The sequence below is a fragment of the Brassica oleracea genome, chromosome C9 (genome assembly GCF_000695525.1).
Source record: "Brassica oleracea var. oleracea cultivar TO1000 chromosome C9, BOL, whole genome shotgun sequence".
In the NCBI taxonomy this organism is placed as follows: Eukaryota; Viridiplantae; Streptophyta; class Magnoliopsida; order Brassicales; family Brassicaceae; genus Brassica; species Brassica oleracea.
The window spans coordinates 26,751,247-26,765,186 of NC_027756.1; the positions used below are offsets into that span (position 1 = coordinate 26,751,247).

General features: G+C 36.6%; 1 protein-coding gene across 1 annotated transcript; it reads left to right on the forward strand.

Moving 5' to 3' along the window:
• The first annotated feature begins 11,439 nt into the window (after window positions 1–11,439).
• Window positions 11,440–13,095, forward strand: LOC106313774. Its single transcript, XM_013751684.1, has 3 exons — window positions 11,440–11,767; window positions 12,481–12,561; window positions 12,642–13,095. The coding sequence occupies exons 1-3, from the start codon at window positions 11,609–11,611 to the stop codon at window positions 12,975–12,977; spliced, it is 576 nt and encodes a 191-aa protein (XP_013607138.1). The 5' UTR covers window positions 11,440–11,608; the 3' UTR covers window positions 12,978–13,095.
• Window positions 13,096–13,940: the final 845 nt, after the last annotated feature.

The window sequence follows — 13,940 nt, forward strand, 5'->3', positions numbered from 1 at the left end:
GCCATACATGAGGCCAGCCGCGAGTGTGTTTGGTTGAGGTCGATGACCCAACACGTCCGAGCTGATTTCGGGAAGGCCAAGTGCAAAAAGCCAACAGTGATGTATGAGGACAATGCTGCGTGCATTGCTCAGCCCAAGGACGGTTACATAAAAGGTGATAGGACGAAGCACATATTGCCTAAGTTCTTCTATACTCACGAGCTTCAGAAAGCCGGTGAGGTCCAGGTCGTCCAAGTATGAGCCAATGACAATTCAGCTGACCTATTCACCAAGGCACTTCCTACTTGCACGTTCAAGAAGCTCACGCATCAGATTGGGATGCGTAGGCTGAAGGACCTCCACTGAGGTTCACATCAGGGGGAGTAGTACGTGTTGTACTCTTTTTCCTTCATCATGGTTTTGTCCCACTGGGTTTTAATGAGGCAACATTAAGTGTATTACAATCCTTGTATGGTTATGGCATCCAAGGGGGAGTGTTATAAACCAATTGGTGCATGTCCATAACCGGCCCGGTCCATAACCGGCCCATACACTTAGAGAGAGAGACGGCCCAACCCTAGAGAGAGAGAGGTTGCCGCGAATCTTGGAGAGGAGAGAGAGGCGGCTACAACTTGCCTATTTCCTAATTCGTTTATGTTTATGATTTGTAATCTTTCCTAATATTATATTTCCATTTATTTCTCTTGTAACCCCTATATAAAGAGAACATTTATTCATTAATAATATACAGAAACTTACAGTTTTAAATCCTTAAGTTTACAACATATTTATTATTTTTGTCAATAAATATTATATGTTTTAGTCTGGGAACATAAAATATAAAATCAAACACAGGGTGTTTAATGTTGAAAATTTTGTTAGTAAAATGTTAATTCAACTTGTGATTCTCAAATGAAAATTTTTATCGGTTGATGGATTCCTTGTGATTATTTATGTTTATAATAAAGATCTTCGAAAGAAAATGTATATAATTTCTATAAATTTGTTATAAATTCCTTCTGAATTTAATGAGAAATAAGTTTTACCGGAAACTGTTAAAATCCAAAATGTTGCTACGTACATCAATGGAATCATAAAAAATCCATCCACCATTAATTTTATTCATCTGAGATTTAAACAAATATGCAAAAAAAAAAAAAAAATCAAAATATTGACAATAAAATTATGAAACATAATCCAATTAGGACCATATGGATAATTACAAAATCATATAATTGTCGTAAATAATTATTAAACTTCTTCATAAATATTAACTAAATATTTTAGAATACAAATGAAAATTATATAAATTTATTGTGAATAAAATAATGAAATATGTTTTTATTTATTATATTCATAGTATAACATTTTATAGTTATTAAATAATTTATTCTAAAAGTTAGCATCCATTTTTTTTTTTTGGGAAAATGTTAATTTATATTTTTTCTAAAAAATCATCAACTTTAGTTGACTAACAATATGAGTAAAATGATATGGTTAACAAAATTTATAATTAAAATGGCTTGTCAACCAAAGTTGATTGTTCTTTTTACAGACAATTTTGTTTTATTTCAACGAAATTTGAAAAGTAAAAACGTTTCATTGAGTTTATTGTCTTTCCCATCCCATCCCATTGAGGATGTGAGTTTGTCTCATATTTTTCGGAATATGAATGGTCGAGCATATGTACTAGCGAAAGAAGCAAGACGTAGATGATATATTTTTTTCCTAATAGATCAGATCCGTATAGACGGAGATACTCTACGTAGAATCGACTCGTCTACCACCACTTGATCTAGCCTAAATGAACAGTCGAACAAAAAAAAAATAAAAAAAATAGAAGGGTTCCACCCTATAAATCAAATAGAATGTATATGAAAACTATAGCATGAATGAAAATAGAAATGATAAAATTTATGATGATAACAATCTAGAGCGCAAAAAGGTTGGCCAATTATTCGGGATTAATTATGGTTTACATCATGTCCATTCAAGTGGAGTTATTAAAATGCTCTTTAATTGATTCAAATAGATGTTGATGCTGCATAGATGACTCTTTGGAAAAGACTTGTCAGTTTTAAGGACAAGAATGGCTCCTTACTAAAGATTGAGTTAAATGTATTAATGGGGACTAGGAACATCAAATGTAATTTTCATCATCGCATACTAGTGAAACGCTTTATTTGGGCTATGAAACGTGTGATCACATATCAACAAATGGAACTATATTTTGCAACATATATACTATTTTAAATTAGTGAAAGTGGGATCTACATTAGTGGAATAGTCTTCATCCATAAGAATTTCATAAATGTAAGAAGTCATTCAGTACATTTACTACTTCAGTTATTATTGTTATTTTTTTTTATAATCCAGGTAATCCGAACATCCCGGAGGAAACCCGACTAGCGCCTAAGTACATTTTCGCCGAAGGCATCCTGGAAAACCGCTTTTTTCACCTCATTTTAATCGACGGTGGCCAGCGGGATTCGAACCCGGATCCTTATTGGGGCCAAAGCTCCCTGAAGACACAAATAACCTAAATGTGGACAAATTTGCAGAAAATATATGAATCCATTTGTCCATCTATTGTTCATACAATCTGTGCTAAAAATATTTTGAGACATACATTTACAAAACATTTAAAGACTTTTTTCTTGTGCTGTCGGTGTACAGATTACTGAAAGCTACAGTGAAGAAACTAACGAGTGCAGTAGATTTTTTTTGGTGGAGCCCAGGAGGAAGTACAAGGGGAATGCACTGGAAATCATGGGATAAATTGTGTGAACATAAGGATAATGGTGGACTAGGTTTTAAAGATTTAAATGATTTTAACACGGCAATGCTTGGAAAGCAATTGTGGAGGCTGATAGAGAAACCAAACTCTCTTTTCTCTCGAGTTTTTAAAGGACGGTATTACAGGAATGCTTCACCCCTGGAACCGATTCGCTCATACTCCCCGTCGTATGGATGGAGGAGTATCATCTTTGCTAGATCTCTGGTTTGTAAAGGACTAATTAAAAGGGTGGGCACAAGGTCATCTATTTCAGTATGGAATGATCCTTGGCTCCCATCCACTCGCCCGAGACCAGCTAACAAAAACCTTCATAATAGTTACCCGGACCTTACAGTGGATTCCCTTATTCATCAGGACTCCCGCACTTGGAATTTACAGGCACTTAGGACTTTGGTGGAACCCAACGATGCGAAATTGATTGAGAGTATTCCTCTGAGTAGAAATCAAATGGAAGACAAGAATGGTTGGCATTTCACTAATAATGGGAGATATACGGTACAATCAGGGTATCATGTCGAAAGGATATATCCAGATAAGGAAAAACCACCGGAGTTTTATGGCCCTAATGTGGATATTCTCAAGGCATTCTGCTGGAAAGTGAAATGCCCTCCAAAGTTAAGGCATTTTCTATGGCAGTTGCTGACAGGTTGTATAGCAGTGACAAAGAATTTAAAATAAAGGGGAATAAAAGGAGATACAGTTTGTGTACGGTGTGGAGACCTAGAGGAATCAATAAATCATGCTTTCTTCGAGTGTCCTCCGGCACGTCAAGTGTGGGCACTATCAAAGATTCCATCAAACCCGACATTATTCCCTATTGGTTCTCTATTCGCTAATATGGATCACTTATTTTGGAGAGTCAATCCGAAAATGGAGGATCATCAGTTTGCATGGATATTATGGTACATTTGGAAGAGTAGGAATAATAAGGTTTTCAGTAATATAGATACGGATCCGAGGGAGACGCTTAAATTAGCAGAATTGGAATCAACACTTTGGGCAGAGGCACAGATGATCAATAATCCAAGGGTGGCGCCTGAAGTACAGATCCGATCACATTTAGGGAATGCAGGACAATGGTGTTTCACGGATGGTTCTTGGAAAGATAAAGATTCTTTCGCAGAACAAGGATGGTTCAGTACCATTCCGGGGTTTGAAGGTTTACTAGGGGCAAGGAATGTAAGGGCAAGTCTCTCACCTCTTCATGCGGAGATGGAGGCATTAATCTGGGCAATGGAATGTATGAAAAACTTGCGACAGTACGGGGTCACGTTTGCAACGGATTGTTCCCAACTCGTGAAGATGATTTCAGAACAAGAGGAATGACCAGCATTTGAAAGTTAACTGGAGGATATTAAGCTTTTGAGAAGAAGCTTCACCAACTCGGATATTGTTCATGTTCCTAGGACGAATAATACAATGGCGGATCGCTTGGCACGCAGTGCTCGGATACAACCATCGTTCGTCGTACACATGGATGCAGAGTTACCATTTTGGTTTACAGAGTCCACATGAGTCTGTAGATACTTTTGTTGTCAAAAAAAAAAGACCTTTTTCTTAAAATGTTTAATATGATAATTTTAATAAATTTAAAATATTTTTTAATTTAATCTAATTACAAAAATAAATGTAAAATTTGGTTAATATATATATATATATAATAAATATATGTTATGAACTTTGGGCGGTTCTATTGTTTTCCTACTAACTTAAACTTATTATATGTTAATGTGAATTGTACTCCAATGTTCTACGTGTTTAATACTCCCTCCGTTCCATTAAGATATACTTTTTAGAAAAAAAGTTTGTTTCACAACAATGTATTTTTTTTGTTTTCGTTGAAAAATTGTAAACTTCAAGAAAATTAATGGGAAATTTGCCAAATATGACTCAAAACTTGACTTTGATTGCAAAAGTATACCCAAACTTGAATCAAATGCAAAAGTAACCAAAATCCTTGTGAAATTACACCCAGCCCATTGTGATCAAACAAAAAGACAAAACTCATTTTTACGAATATAGCCCCGGAGAGTCTTCTGAGTCTTCTGATATAGTTGATCTTAAAAATAATTTATAAATTAAAAAAAAAAGTATTTTGACAAATGAAAAAAAAAAATCATGTAATTGTAAACAGTTTTAAGTGATATAGATTAAGACATAATAAAATTGAATAGTTTTCAACATAGATGAGTGAAAGTACTTAATCATGATATTCTTTGGCTTAGGTTTTGACAACATATGTTGTATTACTCTATGTATTCTTAGGGTTAGATTTTGGAAAACTTAAATGTTTTTTTTTTTGAAAAATTAAAATCTTACATATATGTGTTTATTTATGTGGATAGTGAACAATTTTTAATTTTAATTTGATTTATGAAGTGTTTAGTTACTTAATTTAGTTTAGGGGTTATGTTTAGGGTCTAGACGACTAACATGTAAGTCGTCTGGCGAATAGAAGACTTTTCTGAAAGTCTTCTAACTCCCGCTAAAATATTTTAGATTCCCGCTAAAAATATTGAAGTCTTCTGGGCGACTTACAAGTAAGTCGTCTAAGAATTCATCTATTAGAAGACTTACTTGAAAGTTTTCAGAATCGAAAATATTTAACCTTACTGGAATTTTTGTCTCCATATATAAAGAAAAATTTAAACATTCTCTCTCCTCCTCTTAAATGGCTGCAACAAAAATGTTATGTTCCTCATTCTAAAACTCCCCAACCTCTCTTTAATCTCTTTGAACTTATAAACACCAAACTTTCTCATGTTTTTGTTATGTTACAAGTTTTTCAGATCTGGAGCAAACTTTGGAAGACTTATGAGAAGTCTTCTCGGAAGTCTTCTAAATATAGAAGACTTCCCAAAAGTCCTCCAAAGTCTGCTAAAATAAAATGTGCTAGAAGACTTCCCGGAAGTCTTCCTGCAGGAAGTCTCTTCCTGGAAGTCTTCTGACGGAGTCTTCTTCCATATTAAGTTGAGTCCAAGCTTGTCTTTGGAGAAAAATGATCTATAATAGTTTTGTTTGTGGTCTGTTTTGTGATTTGCATGTGTACTCTTTTAGTTGTAATTTTTTTTTTGTAAAATTGAAGAGATATTAATAAAACATTTTGGTAAATATGTTCATATTCGACAATATTATTTTGCCATAATTACTTGACATAATTGAAGTTATTGATACAACTTCAATAACAAAACACAATAACACAAAAAATAATCAAATTTATTACAACTAAGGGAGAATAATTCTCAAGAAAACTTAGTCAAATTCATAAAAGATAAACCATTATATAAGTTCAAAGATAGAACACTTTCATTAGAAGTCTTCTCGGAAGTCTTCTTGGAATACTTAAATTGAAAGCGGGAAATTGAAATATAAGCGGCAAATTTAAGCGGAAAATTAAAATTTAAGCAGGAAACTCAAAATTTTAAGTGAAAATTGATTTCTTGAAAGTTAAAATGTATATCTTATGATCTAAGAAGACACATTAAACCATGAAACTGATCCAGACTATGCCGGCGCAGTGGAAGATGCAGGATCGGATCATAGCCAATGATCTTGGTAATGGGAAATTTTTCTCAATTTTGTTAATGAAGAAGATCTACAATCCGTTCTTCATCAAGGGCCTTTCCACTTCAACTTTTTCATGGTTGTGCTTGTACGATGGGAACCGGTTGTTCATGATGACTATCCTTGGGTCATCCCGTTTTGGGTAGATGTTACAGGCATTCCACTACACTTGTGAACGATTAAGAACCTGCAAAACATTGGTAATAGACTGGGTCACATTGATACGGTTGAGCTAACAGCAGGCCGGATGCTAATAGATGTGGACACTAGGAAGCCTCTTACTTTCACTAGGAAGATTGCATCTCTAGAGGGAGAGGAAGTCTCCATTCAAATCCACTATGACAAGCTCATGTAGGAGGTTAACACACGAGAAAGCCTCATGTTCGATGTCTTCGCAGGCTTTAAACACTTAGGGAGACCGCACTGGTGTCTTTGCACGGGTCCAGCTCCCTATGAACGAAGTGTCTCGACAGTCTTTGCTGCGAGATGAGAAGCCATTTGAAAAGTGTGATCTATATGGCCGCTTTGATTATGGCAAGAGTAGTCGTCTCAGTAACTCGCTGACGAGGAAGGAAAGCCACGCGGACGGTTTCATGAAGGATGCTTGGGCCTCTCATTATCGTAACGATGCTCAAAAATATCGACATGGTAGGGAACATAGTGGGTATGATGATAAGAAACCTGAAAGGCTACACGTAAGAGTAATGGTTCGGAGGGGGTCCAAAAACACCTCCAGACGTCATCTATGAAGACAATCAGTTGGAACTGTCGAGGGATTGTGAGCGACCTCACAGTTCGACGCCGTACGGAGATGTGTCAGAAGCATCGCCCAGGACTTGTGTTCCTTTCTGAAACGAAGAACAGGAGGCTGCTGTAGAAAAACATTCAGGCCGACTTAGGATTTGATCATTTGTTTACTGTTGAGCCACTTGGACTCAGCAGAGGATAGCTTTATTTTTTTATGGTTGAATTTCAAGTTAATGTTTTATTTTCGAATGACCGTATGATTGACATTGAGTCAGTCATTGATGGAATAAAAGTCTATATGACGTTTGTTTATGGGGATCCTATATTAGAAAGACAAGATCAAGTTTGGGAACATCTTACGCGTTTCTCAACAAAAAGAACTGGACCTTGGTTCATGATAGGAGATTTTAATGAAATTACGGGTCACAATATGAAAGAAGGAGGGAGACAACGTCATGATAGCTCTTTCCTGCCCTTTAAGCAGATGCTTAATGATTGTGGGATGCTAGAGTTTTCCTTCACGGGGGAAATGCTCTCATGGGTTGGGAAGAGAGCAAGAAGAACAATTGTTCGATGTCGCTTAGACAGAGCAGTAGGAAATGCGGATTGGCATGAGAAGTTTCCCCACTCGACTGTGAAGTATATGAGGTTATGGGGATCGGACCATCGTCCGATTCTTGCAGACATACTCATAAAGCCAATGAGGAGATCAAAAACATTCAAGTTTGATAAAAGATGGCTGGATAAAGAGAAGCTAAGGAAAGTCATTCTTGAGGGATGGAAATCTCCTAATCTCCCTCCCAATGCGACTATTATTGAACATATTTCTAGCTGCCGAAAAGCCTTGAGTGAATGGAGGAAACAACATAATGTTAACTCGGCGAAATTAGTGGAGGAGCTAAAATAAAAAGTGGAGGGTTTGTACGCAGATGATAATGCTACAACTGAGGAAATTGCTGCAGCGTTGAAGGAACTCCCTGAAGCTCTTAAACCAAAAAAATGTTCTAGAAGTAGAAGAGTCGAGTGTTTTGGCTAAGAGAAGGTGACAGAAATACAAAAAAAAAATCATGCCTTAACAAAGCAAAAAAGAGCAAGAAATAAAAATCTCGCAGCTTCTAGATGCAAATGGAAATATAGTTGAGGATGAAGAGGGATTAGTAGCCATTGCTACTAGCTATTTTAGGCAGATGTTTGAATCATCTAACCCATAGGATATAGATGGGGCACTAGCTCAAGTTCCTACGACAATCACTGGGGCAATGAATGACAACCTTACAGTTCCGGTATCCGAATGGAAGGTCAAATTAGGGCTTTTTGCTATGCATCCAGACAAAGCCCCAAGACCAGATGGGATGATTGAGTTTTTCTATCAGAAATACTGGGAGATAGTAAAGAAGGATTTAATTCTTATGGTTAATAAATTCCTTTTTGAGGGGATGGTGGCGACTGGACTGAATGATACAAATATATGTCTCATCCCAAAGACAACAAAGCCTAATGAAATGGCTCAATTTAGACCCATTAGCTTGTGTAACGTAAGCTACAAGATAATCTCTAAGGTCTTATACCAGAGATTAAAGAGAGTGCTACCAGGCTTGATATTGGAAACACAGTCAGTCTTTGTTGCTGGAAGACAGATTTCAGACAGCATTATGATTGCTCAAGAAATGTTCCACGCTCTGAGAACTAAACCAAGTGGACGCAGTAAAAGAATGGCCATTAAGACGGACATGAGCAAAGCATATCACATAACGGAATGGTCGTTTATTGAATCTGTCATGCGTAAGATGGGTTTTCAGAAACATGGATCACCTGGAAAATGCGATGCATGTTGGTGAAACATAAGGTACTCATGAATGGACAGCCAAGAGAAAATATTGTTCCTAGTAAGGAGATCCTTTGTCTCCTTTCATTTTTATTTTATGCACGAAAGCGCTCGCTATCCTTCTCAATCATGCAGAGAGCCAAGGGAAGATAATGAGGATGCGCGTTACACGCGCATGTCCTTTGTTATCCCACCTTCTCTTTGCTGATGATAGCCTTTTCTTCTGTAAAGCGGAGCCCCGTGAATGTGAAGAAGTAATGAAAGTAGTTAGGAAATATGGTAAAGCATCAGGTCAATGTATCAACTTTGATAAATCATCCTTACTCTTTGGTAAGCGGATTGATGCAACTATTAGGCAAAAGATTAAAGATGCACTTGGAATTCAAAACGAAGGAGGAATGGGAACTTACTTAGGTATCCCGGAAGATATAAGTGGTTCCAAGTGCAAACTTTTTCCATTTCTCAAGGATAAGTTGATGCATAGAGTGAATGGATGGACATGTAGAGGACTCTCGAAAGGAGGGAAGGAAGTGTTGATTAAATTCATTCTTCTAGCTCTTCCGAATTACGTTATGTCTACTTTTATGCTCCCATTAGAGATATGTGAAACCTAGTAAGTGCCATTGCTCAATTCTGGTGGAGTTCAGATCCACCAAAAAGAGGAATACACTGGGCGAAATGGGAAAAAGTCTGTTTACCAAGAGAGGAGGGTGGGATTGGTTTCCGTATGATCCATGAGTTCAATCTGGCCCTATTGGCAAAACAATTATTCAGGCTAGTTCAATTTCCTGACTCTTTGGTTGCTCGAGTCTTGAGGGGAAGATACTATAGATTGAGTTCACCACTACGCGTAAACTCTGCTAGCAGCCATCCTATGTGTGAACTAGCATTTTTGCTGCAAGAAAGTTGTTATTACTGAGAATCAGACAGAAGGTACATTTAGGTTATGAAGTAAAGGTGTGGGAGGATCCGAGGATTCTAACGATCCCTGCAAGACCAGCTATCCATGTAGCGCCATTCATGCATCATAATATGAGAGTCATCGATCTCATTGATCAGGTATCGAAGGATTCAGATGTTGGTCTATTGGAGAACTATGTCAATCTTGATGACATACCACTCATTAGGAGTTTGGCCATAAGCTCAACTCATTAGGAGTTTGGCCATAAGCTCAACTCATCGTCGTGATACATTCTGCTGGAACTACACAAGGAATGACCAATACACGGTTAAATCAGGATATTGGGTGGCTCAGAATTTTTAAAGGCAGACGAAAAGGAGGAAATCTTGGAGCTGAGTATCACTAAGCTTCAAGCCTTTGCTTGGAAGTTAAAGGCGCCTAAGAAGATATGTAATCTTATATGGCAATTGTTAACTGGTCATGTGGCAGTAACGAGGAACTTAGCAAGACGTAATATGAGGTGTGATAACTACTGCCCAAGATGTGGAGAACTAGAAGAATCTGTAACCCATGCCATTTTCGAATGTCCGCCAGCTCTACAAGTTTGGTCCTTATCATTAACTCCAACAAGCCCATATATATTTCCAGTACCAAGTGTCTACACAAATATGGGTTACCTATTCTAGAGAAAAAATAGCATTATCGAGCCAGAACAAGACATGGATTATCCCTGGATAATCTGGTATATTTGTTTTTCATAAACTCATAATTAGATACGATATTACTGGAAAACAAATATTACTGTATAAAATTATGAGTTTATGAAAAACAAATATCACTGTATAAAAATATAAAAACTAATATCAGTGCGGATGCGCAGATCAATCTCTAGTTTGGATATTAAAGCGAAAACAATATATTTAGTGTTGACTCGACTGGATTAGATTACTCAAACCACAAGAACAAGATAAAAAAAAAAGATACCGAATCAAACCTAATAATAAAAATACTTAGGGGGTGTATTCAACCAAGAGTTTCAAGTGATTTGTATTAAAATGACAAATCCACTGTTATTCAAATATGAATTTTAAAAAACACTTTAAAATTCATTGTTATTGAACTTGTCATTTCGTAAAACATTCTGAAATCCACTGTTATTGAACGAAATTTAAGTTGGAGATTTTAGAGTATTTTAATTGTTTCTAGAGTGTTTGAGGAGAGTTCCTTAGTTATAAAAATAAAAATCCAAATCTCACTGTTTTAGATGAGATTCTAGAGTGTTTTAACAAAAATCATACTAAATTCTTTAATTCTCGTGTAATCATCTACAAACTCATTAAAAATCAAATTACTTCAAATTTCAGATTCAATACAGCTCCTTTACACGATTTTTATAATTTTATATCAAAGATAGCCTGAAACTGAACTCGAGATGATTTTTTTTTTTTGTGGATATAAAAGTTAGCTCGCCTCCCAGTTTTGCAATCTCAACGAAATGAAAAACCGGGAAAGCTGAATATCTGAAAACAGAAAAACCGGATTGGGCCGAATCGGACCGTGCCCAATCAGACCGAACCGAACAGCATCGAACACCCATGCCTAGTCCTGCGGTTTCGTATAAAGTGAGAGAAGTGCCCCTCTTATGTCCAATCTGCTGTCTTTATAATTTATCAAAATCGCCGATCGAGACAGGTCGAGAGAACAACCACCATCCGTTCATCGCCGACGGAGAAATCGTGGCCGTCTAATCCAGGGGAAGAAGATCCGATTCCGATTATAGAAGGATCTTAAAGGGATGGGGAAGAAGAGAAAAGCTACAGCGACGAGCCTCGATGAGGTAGATCGGACTGTTTACGCCTCGTTTCGAACAGCAGCGAACTCGTTATCTCAGCTTTACACTCAGTCCATGAACCACCAGAAACTATCTTTTCAAGCCGGTGAACGCCATGGCCTCGTTTGTTTTTTACCCTTTTTTTTTTTATTCCATTCTTATCTATTCGATTTGATTTTTAGATAAGGTTGTTAGTTTTCCTAGTTCTGCCTAATCTATTAAGTTTTGTTTATGAGTGTATTAGTGGCATTGTTCTTTTGGTGTTTCATGTACAATTACTGATTGTAATTGAAGATGAGAATTTCAAGTTTTGATTATTAACCAAAAGTTATTAATTTCCTCTCTTTTGTCTAATCTTATCTAGTATTGTTTGCATTATAATTTTGCATTAAGCTTTTGGTGTTTCATGTACAACCATGTGTGTTAATTTTCCTCAAGATAGTTTAGGTGTGGGGGGGGAGCCACAGATTTCTTCTTATGGACTTGTGTCCGTACATAAAGATTTCTTTTTGATGAAAAGTGTTTCTGTGTCATTGCATCTCCTATCAATGAAACCAAAGCCAAAGAAGTGAAAGCATCTTTCTGTTCTTGTTTCCGTGGTTCTTTTATTGGTAATAAGACTGTTTTATATGTTTGCTTCTGTAGCCTAAATCAAATTAACACTGTATCGTCTGTCTGTTCCGCTCGTTCCTTGGTTGACTGAAATTTACATGATGTTGTGATGTGAAGCTTATTCTTGGATGATGACATACTGCATGAGATCAGATTACGGGACTCTAGCTAGTTTTATGCATTCTTTATCTAAGTTAACGTTCTGCTCATCTTCCATGTTTCAGGAAAAATTGTACCAATGGATATGGAGACAACAAGAAGGAGGGTCAAGGGTGACATCTATGGATATAATCAATTACATTCAGGTTCGTATATGTCACTCTTGAAACTTGGCCAGATCTGATTTTTCTGTTCTTGATTGAGTTTCTTGTTTCCCCAAATGCAGAACGAGCTAGAGTGCTGCACAGAGGAGCCCCCAATTTCCCCAAGAGCGCAGCCAACACAACCAGCAATGAATGTCACGAATTCCGGGCTCATGGCCTCTTCAGGCACTTCTTGCCCTACTGCTGTTCCTGTGGTTCGGTCGGAGCAATGCGAAAACCAGGCGAAGAACTCGGTTTTCTCAAACGCCCTTTCAAGTCCCATACGCCGTAGCCTTCAGAACTACCAAATCCCCCAGGGAGGAGGCTACATATCTGTCGGAACCAGAAGCAGTGAACTGAACAGGGGATCCAACTCTCCAGGTTCTTTTGATTCTTCAATGGACATGCATGCAGACTAATAACTATGATGTAATACACTCTCGTTTGATGATGTTTTCTCTATATTTTATCAAAAAAAAAATGTTTTCTCTATACAAAACTGGTTTGATTCTTCATAAATGTATCAATTGGTTCTTATCTGATGGGTTTCTGGTATTTTGGTAAGGGTTTCTGATGGTCACATGTAAATCATTGTGGCTGTGACTTTTATCACTCGTTCAACTCTTTACTGTTCATGTTTCAACCTACTCGAAGATCATCTAGCAAATCGTTCTTATCATACTCTTAGTGCAGTCGAATTATGGTCAAGTAGGTAAATAAATGAAAATGTGTTATAAAGTAAATGCAACTGCAGATTTTGCTATAGCAAATGGTTTCTTTTGTCTACTGATTGTATGTATTAGGCATGTGCCTTCGGTGGTCCGTTCGGTTTCGGTCCGGATGATTCGGATTTTCCGTGTTATGTTCATAAGTACCATTCGGTTTTTACTAATTATCGGATCGGGTTCGGTTCGGTTCCTTCCGGGTTCGGTTCAGATCGGATTTAACCAATGTTTAAAATCGTACAAAAATATATTTTTAAAAACCTCGAAAATTGACCAAAATATATAAATTATTTACAATCTAATTAAAAATTAGTTAAATTATCTAAATTAACTAAAATGTATTCAAAATAACAAATAAAACAAACAAAAAAAATATTTTGAATATTCTAAACTATCTAAATCACTTTAATATATACAAAAACATTAACATATTTAACTAATTTTAGATATCTTCGGATCCTAATTCGGATTTCGGTTCGGTTCGGGTTATAACCAAAATCCAAAGTAGTATATTTCATAAGTCCCATTCGGATATTTTTGTAAAATAGTTCGGATTCGGTTTTCGGTTTTTCTGGTTCGGATTAAGGTCAGTACTTCGGCTTGAGTTAAAAACTCTCAGGCCTAGTATCTATAAATCACAAATAAGGCATGATTCGT